This window comes from Amblyraja radiata, chromosome 5, assembly GCF_010909765.2.
Source record: "Amblyraja radiata isolate CabotCenter1 chromosome 5, sAmbRad1.1.pri, whole genome shotgun sequence".
NCBI lineage: Eukaryota > Metazoa > Chordata > Chondrichthyes > Rajiformes > Rajidae > Amblyraja > Amblyraja radiata.
Genome location: NC_045960.1, coordinates 44,623,981 through 44,641,419, shown reverse-complemented (window position 1 = coordinate 44,641,419; position 17,439 = coordinate 44,623,981). Strand labels below are relative to the sequence as shown.

The 17,439-nt window shown below is 40.6% G+C and overlaps 1 protein-coding gene across 1 annotated transcript in view; it reads left to right on the top strand.

The window, feature by feature from the left end:
- Positions 1-17,439, top strand: part of nt5dc1 (5'-nucleotidase domain containing 1) — a 492,890-nt gene that overhangs the window by 33,592 nt on the left and 441,859 nt on the right. Inside the window, exon 6 of the mRNA XM_033021127.1 lies at positions 8,640-8,721. Coding sequence (XP_032877018.1) covers positions 8,640-8,721 — 82 coding nt within the window. The remainder of the gene's footprint in view (positions 1-8,639; positions 8,722-17,439) is intronic.

Below are 17,439 nucleotides of genomic sequence, written 5' to 3'. Positions count from 1 at the left end.
TCCCCCTCCTAATCCCACTCTCCTGCCTTCTCCACATAACTAATCAAGGATCTATCTATCTCTGCTTTAATGTCCACTAGACCAAATGGGACCCTTTGGGTCCCGTCCCCCAATGTGGGGGGGGGGGGGGGCACGGCATCACAGGGGAGGGCTGATCCCCGAACACATTATTTCACCACTCACCCATAGGTCCCAATACTCACCACTCCCTAGATAGGGAGGGGGGTAGAGAAAGAGGGGGGGCTGAGAGGGAGGGGGTGCAGAGAGGGAGGGGGGTAGAGAGGGAGGGGGGTAGAGAGGGAGGGGGTGCAGAGAGGGAGGGGGGTAGAGAGGGAGGGGGTGGAGGTGGATAGAGGGAGAGGGTAGAGAGGGAGGTGGAGGGGGTAGAAAGGGAGAGGGTAGAGATGGGTGAGTTTTCGAGCAGTTTTTAAGACTTGAAACGATTAAAAAGTTTGGAAATATAGGTGAGAATGCGACGGGAAGACGTTTATCGCCTCGAGGGGAAAAATGTGAGTAGAATGTGTGAAAATGGGAAGGTTGTGACCTAGCGTTTGGAAGGAAATAAGAATCAAGCAGATTGTGCCCAGATGACACACACCCACACACACATATATACATACACAAACAAGATAAGAGTTTTAATATAATTATATCTAGTGACCTGGCCTCGACAGCCTTCTGTGGCAAAGAATTCCACAGATTTATCACCCTCTAACTGCATAAATTCCACGTAATCCTCCTAAAGGAACGTCCTTCAATTCTGAGGCTTTGACCTTTAATCCGAGACTCCCCACTAGTGGAGACATCCTCTCTACATCCACTCTATCCAAGCCTTTCACTATTCGGTACATTTCAATGAGGTCCCCCCTCATTCTTCTAAAATTCAGCGAGTACAGGCCCAGTGCCGTCAAACGCTTGAATAGATTGAATTAACACACAGTTTCTTGCCCAGAGTTGGAGAATCGAGAACCAGAGGACATAGATCACGGTGAGGGGGGAGGGGGGTGGGGGGGGGGGGGAAGATTTAATAGGAACCTCAGTGATAACTTTTTTACACGAAGGATGGTGGGTATATGGAGTGACATGCTGGAGGAGCTAGTTGAGGCAGGTACTGTTGCATGTTTAAGAAACATTTTTTCAGGTACAAGGATAGGTACATGGGACAAATGCTGGTAACGGGAACTAGTTTAGATGAGACATGTTGATCAGTATGGGCAATTTGGGCCGCTAGGCCTGTTTCCACGCTGTATGATTCTATGACTATGTTAAATTTTATGTGAAACTACTAATATATCATTAGATGAGTCAAAATTTAGAACGCTGATTTTTTTGTTAGAGACCGGTTGTTATGTTTTTCAAATCAGAATGTTTTTATAAAAATATTTCCAATGATGTTATTGTGTATTTATCGTTGCTATAAATGGACTTGTTTAGTTCAAGAGGCAATGCTTTCTTGCAAAAGTACACTGCAGAATAGAAAACAAGAAATGTGGGGAAATGACTTAACCACATTTGTGGTGTTGAGGATTCCATTAACCATTGGTTTTAGTAGCATAAAAATCATTGTTATGCTTTTGAATTGCCCGCATATTAAATTTCTTTAAATTGGTCAGGAAATAAAAACATCCTGTTTACCTCCAGTTTAAAAGTTTCTTTTCCGTTCTGTATGTATTAATATCTTTGAAATGCCAAGTTCTATTTCTTTTCCATGATACAACTTGGAATGCTTTACTCTTTCAAAAATAACTCATGCATATTATTAAAAGCATCACATGTCTAATCCTGGAAAATAAAAAGTGTATAACAGCAGTTTATCACTGGTGGATTGTTTGAAAGTCAAACATGAGGAATTACTATTCATTTATGTTTGCTATTTGTAGATGGTCACTTTTACCCATCAAGGAATTCTTCTGTTTCTTCCTATTTCATGAGCCTGGAATTGCAAGAGTCATAGTCATAGAGTGATACAGCACCGAAACAGGCCCTTCAGTGCAATCTGCCCATGCCAACCAAGAAGCAGAATCTAAGCTTGTTCCATTTGTCCGCATTTGGCCCATTCTAAATCTTGTGTAGGAAGGAACTGCAGATGCTGGTTTATACCGAAGATAGACACAGTGCTGGAGTAACTCAACAAGTTAGGCACCACCCATCCTATTTCTCCAGAGATGCTGCCTGACCCATGAGTTACTCCAGCACTATCTCCCGTCTAAATCTTTCCTACTCATGACTTGTCCAAACATCTTTCATATTCTATTATAGTACCTGCCTCAACTACCTCCTCTGGCAGCATGTTTCATATAACTGACACCTTCTGAGTGGAAAGTTTTGCTCCTCAGGTTCCTATTAAATCATTCCCCTTGCACCTTAAAACTATGTACTCAAGTTTTTAATTTCCCCTACCCTTGGTAAAAGTTTCCCACCCTTTGGGGGGGGGGGGGGGGGGGAAACTACTTTTCAAGGTCCCTATCTGGTCGGAGAGGCTGCTTTTCTCCGGGCTGCACTTTCGAACCGTCCAAGCGGCCTACCAGCGGGCCTGGAGCGGCGTTTCCATAAAAACGAGCTAAGTTATCTTTTGACATATAAGCTCTGTGAACCACCTTGAATTGTATCACATTGAAGAGGTATTAACTAATTGAAGAATGCTCTCCCATTTCTCTATAGATAAAGAAATTTGAAGTTCTCTTTCCCAGTCATTCTTAATTTTATCAAATGTATCTATTTGTAATTTCAAAAACAACTCATAAATAGTCGTTATTAATCCTTTCTGATAAGGGTTCAACTGTAAAAATGTTTCCAAAATTTCGGATTGATGTGGTAGCGGAAATAGGGGTAGAGTAGCCTTCAAAAAATGTCTAATTTGTAAATATCTAAAAAAGTGTGAATTAGGTAAGTTATATTTATTGGAGAGTTGTTCGAAAGACATAAAACAACCCTCCAAAAACAAATCACGAAAAGCTACTAATCCCTTCCTCTTCCATAACAAAAAGACTTGATCAGTTATAGATGGTTGGAAGAGAAAATTGGATAAAATAGGACTCGATAAAATAAAATCATTTCGTCCAAAAAATTTACGAAATTGAAACCATATTCGGAATGTATGTCTTATTATTGGGTTAGTCGTATATTAATTCAATCTCATATTTGTAAAAGGTAACGAGGCCCCTAGAATAGAAGCCAATGATAGCCCTTGTAAGGAATCACGTTCTAGGTTTATCCATCCCGGGCATTGGGTATCTTCTAAATCTTTTGACCAAAATGTTAAATAACGAACATTGACTGCCCAGTAGTAAAGTCTAAGGTTCGGCAGTGCCAAACCACCATCTTTTTTTGATTTCTGTAAGTATTTTTTACCTAGTCTGGGATTTTTATTTTGCTGTATATATGAAGAAATTTTGGAGTCTATAATATCAAAAAAAGATTTGCCAATAAAAGTTGGTATCGTCTGAAATAAAAACAGAAATTTGGGTAAAATGAACATTTTAATAGCATTGATTCGGCCAATTAAGGATAAGGACATTGGTGACCATTTAGTAAACTGATGTTTAATATCATCAATTAAAGGCATAAAATTAGCTTTAAATAAATCCTTATGTTTCATGGTGATCTTAATGCCTAAATAAGTAAAACTTGCAGTAGTCAATCTAAATGGAAACTGTCCATAACTCGAAACAAGAGCTGCGGGACTGTGGAGCGGCCAGCTGCGGGCGGCGGCGCTGACTTTTCATCGGGAGCCTGGGATCTCTCGCCGAGATCGCCAGTGGTGGAGCTCCATCCGGCGCGGCCTGGTGGCTTCGGAAGCCGCATTTTCCGGTAAGGGAAGCGGCCTATCCAGGTGTCCCATGCCGCTGAGAGGATTCTCCCGATGCCGGAGCACCATCACCTGGCGAGAACGGCCTGGAACATCGGGCCTCCGTAAAGGCAACTGTGGAGGCCTCAATAGGCCCGACTATGGGTGGACATGGGATGGGGACTGGACATTGTGCCAACCTCATAATGGGAACCATTGTGGGGGGATGTTTTTATGTTTAAATTTCTTTATTACTGTTATGTCTGTATTCTTTCTTTATGTGCTGCATTGGCAAGAAGCATTTCACTACACCTAGGTGTATGTGACCAATAAAATAACCTTTGAACCTTTGACTGTACATTTCAAATAGTTGTTACACAATTCAAATTGCATTCTTTTTATACATAATATTTAATTATATTTCGCTGTACTTTTTTCTCCTCTATAGTCCTTGCAGTCCTTTGAGAAATAGAACAGTTGTATGATTTGATCTCACATCTACTGCTCCAAAGTTAGTCATGATAAGGCTGACAAAGAATTGTGTGGGAACAAAATTCATTAGATTTTAATTTCTTTCTCCTTGCACAGAGACATCACTAGCACCGACACCAAAAATGGGGCAAAACCCATTGTCAAAGTGATGATAAATTTTATTAGGAAAATATCACGGCAGAAGTTGAGACTCAATTATTTTTCAACTTGGCATTGCGTAAGGATGTAGAAACAAAGATTAGATGGAAATAAAAATATTGGGATGTTAGATTTGGCCACATAAGTACAGCACATTGGAGCTGGTTCAGAAATGTTTCCCAAATTTTAGAACTGTTATCTCGTGGAAAACATAGAGCATTCAGTACTCACATCCTGTCTGATTACTCAGGACATCAATGCTGATCTGTATGCTTTTGTCATCCATAATACTGCTGCATAAAAAAACTATTGGCTTCAGCAGCTTTCTAGTGGAGTGAATTCCAGATTATCTAAACCTTTTGTTGAGTAGGGAGCATAGCTTTAAGTTGAGAGGTGCAAAGTTTAATGGGGATGTACATGACAAGTTTTTTTACATAGAGTGTGCCTGGAACGCACTGACAGGCTGGTGATGGACAATAATGTGATATTGAAGAACTTTTAGATAGGCACACGGATATGCAGGGAATGGAGGGCTATGGATTACAGGCAGGGAGAGGAGACTAGTTTATCTTGCCATCGTGTTTGGCATGGATATTGTGATGGAAGGGCCTGTTCCTCTGTTCAACTGCTCTATGTTCCATAAAGTTGGGCACTCAGATAAAGACAGGCACATTTGCGCATCCAGGCTAATGCATGCAGACGCACGCACACAGATCATTAATTTTGCTGTCATCCAATATAATATATCCAGAAGATGAGGTATTTTTCAATCTTATACAGTTCCAATGAAACCCAATGTAAAAGGTCAAAGAAAGATGTCATTGGGATCAGCAAAGCAAAATCCATTCTGAGTTTGGTTTCTCCTACATAAAGAACATCACAAAGTGAGCACTAAATATATTATAATAAATTAAGAGAAATGCAAAGGAATCACTGCTTCACCTCAAAAGGGGGTTTGGGCTTGTAATGAGTAAGCTGTTAAATAAATCAAAAAAGGGAGAGGAAGAATAAGACAGGGTATGTGAAAGTGAAAAAGTAGAACATTACATCAAAGTTGGATTAATAATAGAAGGGAACTGATTGGAGTAATTTGGATGACCAGTAAATTAGAAACAGTTCAAACTGTGTGAGGTATCAGAAGTGTCATGGATGTAAGTGGGAAGAGTGAGGGCAATGAGAGAAAGAATAGTATGAAGAATTAAGGTCTGGGGAATAAGACCAGGCTGAAGCAATTGGTCTTCAATCTAATTAATGAACTTGGGGAGGAAATATGAGTAAATGGGTTATGGTTGGAAGACAAGGAGGCTGGAGACTGAGGGGTAAAAAGATCCTGTAAATATATCAGGTCAGAGTCAAAGGTCTTATGATCAATTGTCGGGTCATCTTTTGAAAGGAGATGTCAGAAGCTCGGGAGTTAGCCTTGCTGAAGTAGATGTCAATTAGCCATGTAACTAGCATTTCTTTTGTCAACAGGTTTGATAAGAATATTATGGTCATGTTCAAGTTTTTATTGAACATGAAGATATTTAAAATGCATCCTTGAATTTTGCTATGTTGGTAGAGATGCAGTGAAGCATTTTGAAGCATTTGATCTGTTCCCAGGTCACAAAATGGGAGTGTAGATATGGAACTGGATGATAGTTCAGGTGAGCTGATCTAGATAACTGCCATTTAAGTGCATTGTGCACATCAGTGTGTTTGCCAACTGCACCAGGGAGATGGGGAACATGTTAGAGATCCGATGAAGATGAATCTACTTCACTCCTTATTGCTTGGGCTCAACATTGAGTAATGCACTGAGCTAAAGGGCTGAAAAACTTGAGATCTGATTCCTCAGCTTTATACCAACCATAAATGGTGCATCGAGTATGACCTCATTCATTTGAGGTCACAATTTGGAAGGATAGGATAATTAAGTAATTTAGCATGTCTAATTTTATTTTAATTAATGCCAACTTTGATTTGAATATTTTCAAATGAATCTATTTAATATTCTATTAACATTTTAAATTTGTGTTTTCCACTGTTCTGTAAATGTCCACAATCATCAGGGACATAATGCAGTCATGAAAACTGTCTTCTGACAACATGTACCTATTGCCTACCTTGCATAATTTGTAGCAAGATATTGAGGACCCTGAGGCATCCAACAAGAGATGAAAACAAGATGCTATTGGTCAAATTTGATCTGAGCCATTTGCTTCCTCATATGGGCTGGGGAGAAAAATAAGTTTCAAGGTAGTTTTCTCGAACAGTTTTGTTGCTGGAAATGAAAAATAGAAAACCCCACTAGCTTTGCACAAAAATCCTTTTTTTTTTGTCTAAGTTTTGAGAACAATTTCTCAACTCCTATCTGAGAAGAAACAGAAAAAACGATTTTGCCTCCTTGTATTCTGCTTTATAATTCTACAAGATCATGGCTAACCTTCAATTACATCATCTTTATTATGCACTTAACCCATGTTCCTTGGTATCTATAGCAATCTGTTTTGAAAACATTCAGCAAGTTGGCTTGGGAGGTGATTTAGAAAGATTAGCTGTCCCTGTAAAAATACATTTCTTCTAATTTCTGTCCTGAACAGTTGGCTCCTTAGTTTGAGAATGTAACCCCAACCAGGAGCAATATCATTTCACAACGTGTCAATTTTCTTAATAACTTTGCATGTTTCTATTAGATCATCTCACATTCTTCTAAATGTAAGCATATTAGCTTGTTCTGTTTAGTTTCTCTCGTACAACAATTTGGCCAACATAGAAATCAATTTTGTGAACTTTTACTGGTATCCTGTATTCCATCTGGCTCTGGTATGACTTTGCTGGCTTCAGAAAGATACAGGGAACCAAGAACACGAAGCACAGTGAAGGAAAGGAAAGTCATGTAGTCAACACGTGGTAAGGTATCAACATGAGATAACTATATTTCTCTGTGAACTACCCCACCATGAGCCATACAGAGAACAGAACAAGCAAATGAGGATAGACACAAAATGCTGGAGTAACTCAGCAGGTTAGACAGCATCACTGGAGGAAAAGAATAGGTAAGGTTTCGAGTCGGAACCCTTCTTCAGACTGATGTTTTGGTTCAGAACCCTTCTTCCTTCCTACACAAGCAAATGAGTATGCTTTGGGAATTGACTTGTGAAAGAGACAATGTTGTAAATTGCAAAATACAAATGGATTAAAGTTAAAGAACCAATGGTTGAGGTAATTGTGGTTTCACAGTAGGATTTGAAGAAGTTTCCAAAAGTCATACTCTTTAATTTCAGTAGAATGTGAAGATATCAAAGTATTTCTAGTAAAACACTAGTATCTTTCATATGCTCTCTTTGTAGAAAATACTCCACTTCCCATTTTTTTTAACCAAAATGGCTGAATTCACACTTATCCAGTTCAATTTAGTTTATTGTCACGTGTACCGAGGTACAGTGAAAGGCTTTTGTTGCATGCTATCAAAGTATTTTACATCTGCCATGTTTTCCCCCTTTCCTGTAGCGTACTTAAAACCCTTTGAAGTGTCCCTGCATCCACCACCGAGTCCACACTGTCGCCTTGATCCATTCATTCAAATTATTGATATAGATAGTGAACAGCGGGCGCCTCAGCACTGATCTGTGTCACCCCACTCACAGAATTTCAATCTGAATATGAACTATTTATTCTTTTGTCTGTAAACAATTTATAGCTACAATACTGTGGTAATTCTGGTATTGTGTGCTTTAATTTTGTTTAATAATCTCTTGCATGAAATTCTTTAAGGCCATCTGGAATATCAAACATCCAACATCACCTGGCTCATCTGTTTTCTTTGTTGAAAGCTCAAAATTTCAACAAATTTGATAGACAATTTTCTTTTCATAAGTTGAAGTGATATCTAGAAGTTCTCTATTACCACTTAAAATAATTCAGCGTTTGTGCTTTCTCCACTACTGGAGTTTTATTTCCTACCTTTCAATCTGTGGGAACAATTCTAAAATCAATGACACTCTGGAAGATGACATTTAGTGCATCCACTATTTCCATCAAATATATAACACATGGAATGTTTGGGCACTAGAACTTCTGAATTTTTTTTGTAGTCATTTGGTGTAATGATCTCAATCTTTCTATCTTTCAGACCGTATTTATTTAATGTAGTGTTATTTTAATTTTAGCTGCTTATGAATGTTATCTTAAATCATTGAATGGATTAAAAAAAAAATTCAAATCATTCCTTTTTCCACAGAATAGAAATGTGAAGAAATATGAATTCTGGAAGGATGTTATTGCTTCCATTGAATACAATTACAAAGCATCTGCCTTCAAAGGTAAGACATTATTTCCTGTCGATAAATCTACAATTTTGCAGTGTACTTGTGAGTGGTTAGCATTTTGGAGTGTAATATTTGAAATTAATTTTGTATCTCTGGAATTTTGTGGAGAATCACTACGTAGGCCAGTTGAAGATGAACCATTATGACTGAGATATTTATGACTGGATCTTCTTTTCAGGATCAGTTTTGAAAATCATACACGATGCTTCTTGTGTAAAACATTTGATGTCCTACTTATTCGAGTCATACCCTTGCCTCAAGTCATGTGCTTTGGTTGTATAGATGTATCCAAGTGAATTGTGTTACAAGGCAAGGTCAAAAATACTCAAATAATTATGAATTTCAGAAGGAATAGTTCGAACTTTTGGTGCATTACTATTATTCCAGTGTAACACTGGTGGAATTCTGATCAATTTGTGTGAGAAAAATGTAACTATTGTGCTTACTTTTAACTTGAAGGATTAAAGAAGTTTGTGTGTAAATTATATATTCCTTTGCATTATATCTGAGTTTTATTTCTGTCCTAACTTATTGTATGTAATATGCTATCTTTCAGTCCCTGTGTTTGATTGCACTTTGGCTTATTATAATTGAATTTTAGAAGAGCAGTAAGCAATGATGTTCTGTTTAGTGTTTTTTTTTAATTTGTAATCATCTCTGGAGCTACCTGTTGATTGACACATGAGTATATGCTGAAAAATCAATACACATATAGGTTGGCATGTGCTTAAGGATAGAGTATCTTGTGCATGAATTATAGTTTAATAACTAACTACTGAATCAAAGTCAAAGTCAAAGTCAATTTTATTCGTCACATGCACACGAACGTGCAGTGAAATGAATTTACCAGCAGCGATACACTTAAAAAGAACACACAATACACAATATAAATTTAACACAAATATCAACCACAGCATTATTCACTGTGGTGGAAGACAACAAAGTTCAGTCGGTCTTCCTTTGTTCATCCGTGGTCGGGGCGATAAACCATCCGTAGTTGCCGCTACGGACGGCTCGATGTACAAGCCCTCTCATCGGGATGATCAAAACTCCTACGTCGGGACGGTCAAACACACTCCGCGGCTTGGAAGTCCCGAATCGGCACTTTCCTACTGGAGACCGCGGCTTCAGGATGTTATAGGCCGCAGGCCGGCGGTCGGAGCTCTTCTCCGGCGATCCCTGGCAAGGGATCCCCGATGGAAGTCCATTCCACGCCCACGGTTAGAAGCTCCGCAGGCCACAGCCCCATGATGCCAAAGTCAACAGGCCAGCGATTGGAGCACACCTCTTTGGCGACCCCAGGCAAAGGTTCGCCCGCTCCGCGATGGAAAAGTACACACTGTGCCTGCTGCTGATCCTCCGGGCCCGACTCCAGGAAAGGCTGCTCCAAACCAAGCTGTTAGGCCGCGAGGGAGGCGGCATGAAAAAAGTCGTCTGTCTGTGGAGGAGGCGACCAAAAACTGTTTCCCCCTTTCCCCTCCCCACCACTCCCCACACAAGGCACACCAAGAGACACCTAAGATTGTTAAGGGTTTGGACACGCTAGAGGTAGGAAACATGTTTCCGATGTTGGGGCAGTCCAGAACCAGGGGCCACAGTTGAAAAATAAGGAGTAAGCCATTTAGAACTGAGACGAGGAAACACTTTTTCTCACAGAGAGTTGTGAGTCTGTGGAATTCTCTGCCTCAGCGGGCGGTGGAGGCAGGTTCTCTGGATGCTTTCAAGAGAGAGCTAGATAGGGCTCTTAAAAATAGCAGTGTCAGGGGATATGGGGAGAAGGCAGGAACGGGGTACTGATTGGGGATGATCAGCCATGATCACATTGAACGGCGGTGCTGGCTCGGGGCCGAATGGCCTACTCCTGCACCTATTGTCTATTGTCTAAACTAACATTTGACACGCCCCCTAAAAAATGTCGAAATAACGAACACTGGCAGGGCAGCCGACTCGCAGCGCCCCCAACGACCCAATGTCAACGTTGGTGTGAGTTCAGATTTGCTGATTCCTGCTTGCTTTCATCTATTTTTGTATAAAATTGTTAGATTGCCAATATGTAGGGCAGAATAAGTGAATCTTTCTGATTACAAATCCTTGAGGAAATTCAACCCCAAATTCCCCATATTTCCTGATTCGGTATGTTGGATTTGTTTTTGGGTTTGATTTACTTATTTTATGATGTTATTTATAAATATGGTTGAAGCATTATTATGTCTTATCGAATCATTAAAAAAAGGCTAGATGTTATCCATTATTCTGGTTAAACCAACAAGAATGATCAAGCACTGATTTGGTTGAGGTAGAAGGTTGCTCCCAGAGAGCTTAATTTGTGACTGAGGTCAAATTATTTTTCACTAGACAAAATCTCATCCCTTACTTGTTTATCCTGCCCATACATACAACATGAATAGGAAATTTTGACGAAGCAATGAGTATTTATAAAAGTTGGTCAATTTTATATTAATTTAAAAATGTCAGATATTTACCCACATGACTGTAGTCCCCAATGGACTGGAACGTGTGAGGAATGCTGGCAATCCTTTGTGCAAGTTCACCGTTTGTGGTTTTCACATGAATGCCTGAGTCCTGAACTTGCTGGCTGTACTTTGCAGTGGTTTTACCCATGGAGCACTATCACAGAATGTGAATGTTGCAATTCCCCGGGGTTTGCCAGGTTATACCTGGCACAAGAACATTGAGGACATTTGTGGCATTGGAGAGGAATGACAAATGGCAAAGTTATATAACTTCCTAAAAAATATATTTGCATAGTTAAATGTTTTGTTTAAAGCATTAAAGGTTGTTCCCTTTATTTTATTTTTAGATTTAGTTTGAAACTCTTTGATTTTAAAAAAAAAATATCAGAACATTTTGAATCTTCCAATGTTTTGGACAGAATTGTTAGCTAGCTTGGTGCCGGGCAGTGGCTTAATGAAATGTTAGTATTATTCAGTCCTTTTGTGGCAGGAATTACCCTAGCTCTAGGTTTTAAATGCACTCTGAAAGTTTGGTTTTCAAATATTATGGGCTGGCTACCTAGTATTACTGCTTATTAATTTGTTGCATTATTGAATCTTTATTGTGTGTAATTGTGTTAATGGGCCTATAAAACTGAATCAAGTAAGAATGTTATTGTTCTGTTGCCAGTCCATATGCCACCATATGGAACTTCAAATTTTAGGATCAAAAATTCTCATCAAGTTGCTATTAGCAAATCTATAAAGATTATTTTCAAGTGTAGGATTAGGAAAAATAAACTGTTTATTTGTAACCTCCCCACAGCAATCTGACACCATTGTTTTTTTTAATGCCGCACAGTGGCCTTGCAGCGCCAGAGACCCGGTTTCAATCCTGACTATGGGTGCTCAGTGTTCTCCCCGTCCACGTGGGTTTTCCCCTTGTGCTCTGGTTTCCACCCACACTCCAAAGACGTACAGGTTTATATGGCTTTTGTAAAGATTGTAAATTATCCCCTTGTGTAGTATAGTGTTAGTGTATGGGGATCGCTGGGCAATGCAAATTTGGAAGGCATATCTCGCTGTATCTCTATACTCTAAACCAGGGGACTCCAAATCTTTCAGCATGAGGGCCACATTATATATTTGGCACATTTTTGCGGGCCATAGCAAAAAATAAAGAAATGTCACTTTTATAAATATAATGAACTCAAAATAGAACTTAAGTAATACAAATGGAAGAAATTCAAAACAAAACAAAACTTGTAGCCATCAACCGAGGTTAAACTTTAAGCTAAAGGGTGGGTGAATTAATTTATATACACACACTTACTGGTTCCCCACCGACAGGGTTTGTTGCAGCGAGTCGGGAGCATGGCAAAACCTTGCCCCCCCACCAACACCCTGCCCTCCTCTCTCCCCCCCACCCACGTCAACTCCAACCAAACCCGATGGAGGAGGCAGTGAAGCGCCCTAGCAGACAGCGACCAATGGAAGCTGGAGAAGCAGCCTTACCCGGGTTACTCTAAATATAAATGCTTAAAAGGTTCTGAAGACTACATCCAAACTAGAGATTTCCTATTAATGGAGCACACAAATCATTCTGTAGTTAGGTGACCATCAAGTGGAAGATGAAAGTGAGCGTGAATGCGCATCAACAATTAACACATTTATCCGGACTATTACATCGAATGGCTGTGTGATCAGTTCAATGTATAGGTACAGCGTTGTATGGGTTGATGCAAAATTGCTCAGCATGTGGTATATTTCACTGGGATTCGATTCCCATGCATGTTATTTTCAATAGACTTTTGCGTAGTTTCTCTGCACCCAAATTCCCACATTAATATTTAGGGAAAAGTCCTGACAAACACCTTCGACAAACACTGCCTTGACACATTCATCTGCAGCAACATCGCCACTTATACACCAACCTACAATAAATGCATGGCCATATGATAGCTTTCAACAGGTTGCTCCGACATAATTTATCCTTTGGCCCAACAAATACAACAAGGTCATTGGTCACGAATAATTGATATTTTTTCCTTTTTTCCCCCAGTCAAAATGTAGGGGGAGAATCTGCCTTTTGCAAAAACAAAATATTGGAGGGATTTTAAAAACTGCAGCAATAATTTAAGTTACAGTTACTAGATAACTGGGCGGCAGGGTGGCGCAGTCTTAAGTTGCTGCCATACAGCACCAAAGTGCCGGGTTCGTTCCTGAATATGGGTGCTGTCTGTACGGAGTTTGTACATTCTCCCAGTGACCTGCATGTATTTTCTCTGGGAGCTCCAGTTTCCGCCTACACTCCAAATACTTACAGGTTTGTATGGGAAGGAACTACATATGTTGGTTATACACCGAAGATTTGTAGAGTAATTGGGTTGGTTTAATTGTCCCTAGTGTGTGTGCGTGTGTAGGATAGTGTTTGTGGTGGGGGTGGGGGCGAGTGAAGGGCCTGTTTAAGTGCTGTATCTCTAAAGTTTAGAGCAAACTGACGTGTAAGGTCCCGCGCTACCACAGAACCCGCTAAATAGCCCGTCACACGGAACATGTTAAGAACTTGTGCGGGCCGGATAAAATCTCGTGGCGGGCCGGATGTAGCCCGCGTGCCATAGTTTGGAGACCCCGGCTCTAAACAAAAGATAGGCTTATTTTCACCGTGAAAGGAAGTTGCTTCTATTGACTGTCAAATTAGGCCTTTAGTATTCAAGAAGGAACTGCAGATGCTGTAAGATCGAAGGTACACAAAAATGCTGGAGAAACTCAGCGGGTGCAGCAGCATCTATGGAGCGAAGGAAATAGGCGACGTTTCGGGCCGAAACCCTTCTTCAGACTGATCTGACTCAGTCTGAAGAATGGTTTCGGCCCGAAACGTCGCCTATTTCCTTCGCTCCATAGATGCTGCTGCACCCGCTGAGTTTCTCCAGCATTTTTGTGTACCTAAGGCCTTTAGTATGTTTAATTTACAGTAACAAATATATTCTTATAACTAGTAAGGGCGCCATAATCTTTGAGAAAATACTGGGGTGAAAAAAAAATATATATTTTGAGTTTGAGCGTAAAAATATATATTGCAACTCTCGAGCCCCTAGCTACAATTGTTCTCATCATGTGATTTTCTATAACGTGAGTTTTTTTTAGATAAGCAATTATCAAGCGGAAACTACCTACATGTTGGTGGTGGGGGAATTAAAAAAGTTTTTATTATAGTAATTTGCTTACTGGAATTGATGTAAGCCATTTATTTTCCTTCCGGATAAGGTGTTTATCAATTATGAGCATTGGGTTAATTAAAGTAATAATTAAACTGTGGACGGAGGTCAATGTGGTGACTAGTTCCTGATCACTCCATTGCAAATTTTCTAAAGTATAATAGTCATTGAGTCATGTAGTAATACGGTGTGGAAACAGGCCCTTCAGCCCAACTTACCCATGCTGACCAACATGCCCCATCTACACTATTCCCACCTGCCAGTGCGCTCTAAACTTGGCTCATAATCCTCTAAACCTATCCTATCCATGTACCTGTCCAACTGTCTCGTAAATGATATGATAGTACCTGCGTCAACTACTTCCTGTGGCAGCTTGTTTCATACACCCACCATTCATTGTGTAAAAAAATGTATCCCTCACATTCCTATTTAATCTTTCCCACCTCGCCTTAAACCTATGTCCTCTGGTTCTCGCTTGCCCTACTCTGGGCAAGAGACTCTGTGCATTTACCTGATCTGTGTCTCTCATGATTTTGTCCACTCAATAATATCTCCCCTCAATCTCCTATGCTCAAAAGAATTAAGTCCTGGCCTGCTTAACCTCTCCCTATAGCTCAGGCCATCAAGTTCTGGCAACATCGTTATAAATCTTCTCTGCACCCTTTCCAGCTTGACAACATCTTTCCCATAACATGGTTAAAAAACTGAACACAATACTCTAAATGTGGCCTCATCAATGTCTTTTACAACCGTAACATGATCTCCCATGTTCTATACTCAGTGCTCTGACCGAGGAAAGATAATGTGCTAAAAGTCAACTTCACCACCCTATCTACATGTGACGCCACTTTCAACGAACTATGTACCTGCACTCCTAGATTCCTCTACTGTTCAACACTCCCTCGAGCCCTACCATTCACTGTGTAGGTCCTGCCCTTGTTAGACTTCCCAAAATGCAACACCTCACATTTCTTTGTGTTCAATTCCATTAACCATTCCTCGGCCAGCAGTCCAACTGATCAGCGGTGCAGCCTGAAGAGTTCTCCATCCACCGTATGGACCGTACGATGGCATCTGGTAAAGGGGGATGAGGGGGCGTCTGCCTCATGGTCAACTCTGGGTGGTGCTCAGACCTGTCAGTCCTATCCAACTCCTGCTCTCCACACCTCGAACATCTGGCGTCCGTCTGGCACTGGAGGAGCTGCACGCCATGGTCAACAAGCACCAGACGGCTTACCCCGAGGCATTTACCACGGTAGCCGGGGACTTCAACAAAGCCAACCTGAATAAATCGCTCCCTAACTTCCACCAACATGTCTCCTGCAGCACCAGAGGATCAAACACCCTTGACCACTGCTACGCGACCATCAAAGATGCCTATCACTCTATCCCTTGCCCTCACTTCGGAAAATCTGACATCTTGCACTTCTATCTGTATCTCCATTAACCCACACTATTCTGTATTAATCTCCACTTAATTTAATCTCCGTTAACCATTTTAGTAATCTCTTCAAAAAACTTGATCAAGTTTGTGTATTGTGATTTTCTACGTACAAAGCAATGCCGACTATTCTTAATTAGTTCTTGCTTTTTCAAATGCAAATCGATCCAGGTATTATCAAAGTAACGAGGGACTACTGACACCAGTTTTTATCACTCTCACAATTAGCTACAGTTTCATTTTTTTCTTTCACTCTCCATTTCCTCCTGTATCACGTTTAAAATAAATTAATCTGCTTAAATTAACACCTTCTCTATTATGTCCTCGTTATCGCCCAGGCCACGTGGCAATACCAGATAGGGTTCATCGGTTAGTGTCCTAAGTTCAACTATTTTCCGCAGCATCATCAATGAACTACCTTCCATCATGAAGTCAGACATACTGATGTTTTCTCATGATTGTAGAATGTTGAATATCAGTCTAAACTTCGCAGTAAATACAACTGCTTGTACCTGCATGGACCAAGACTTCAGGCATGGGCTTTAGGATGTGTCATAACAGGTGCCTGCCAGTGATTACTCCAACAGGAACATATCTATCCACCTATGCTTACTTTTCAATGACATTACTATTGCCGAATTCCCACAAGCAACATTTCTTGATTAGAAACACAACTGGACTATCCTCGAAGGGCTGGCTCGAAGAGCCGAATGGCCTACTCCTGTACCTATTGTCTATTGTCTAAACCAGCATCTGCAGATCCTTCCTAGACATTTTGTCTGCTCCACTGTGAAGGCTCCTCAAGGTACGCCTACTTTGAAGGAGTTTTCCTCTTCTCTCTGACAGAAGTTCTGCAAACGCCTCACACTGCACTGTGATTTCAACTGCTTTCCTGCTCTATGACCAGTCTGAAGAAGGGTTCTGACCCGAAACATCACCAATTCCTTTTTTCCAGATATGCTGTCTGATCCACTGAGTTACTCCTACATTTTGTCTATCATCCATATAAATACCTTGGTTATAAGAGCCATGGCTACAGATGCCAAGCATATTGCAGCTGGTGACTTCCCTGGCACCCTGAAGCCTTTCGAGCAAATACAAAGCAATGATCTGGAGAATGTTGTAATACTCAGAACAAGCTTGGATGAGTGCAACTCCAATAGCATTCAGGAAATTTAACACCATTCAGACAAGGGTGCTCAATTGGCACCCCATCCATCATCATAAGCATTTGTGGTTGTGTGTTTGTTTGTTTGTTTGTTTGTTTGTTTGTTTAATGGGCGGACAAAGGCCAGAGATGAAAAAGGTTCTGACATAAGAAGAGAAGAGGCGTGAAATGGCAAGCCAGAGGAACGGACATAGTTGAATAGGTATAAGGGGGAATCAGCAAAGCAGGGGGGTGGCTGGTGAGGGGGGAGGCGGTTCACAGTGTTCATGCTATGGGGTTGTAAGCAACCCAAATAGGATGCGAGGTGTTGTTCCTCCAGTTCCTCCTGTTAGAGTCGACAAGCAGAGGCCTAACTCTGACAATGAAGGAGGCCAGGACAGAAAGGTCCGTATCGGAAGGGGAGTTAAAATTGTTAGCAACTGGGAGATCCAA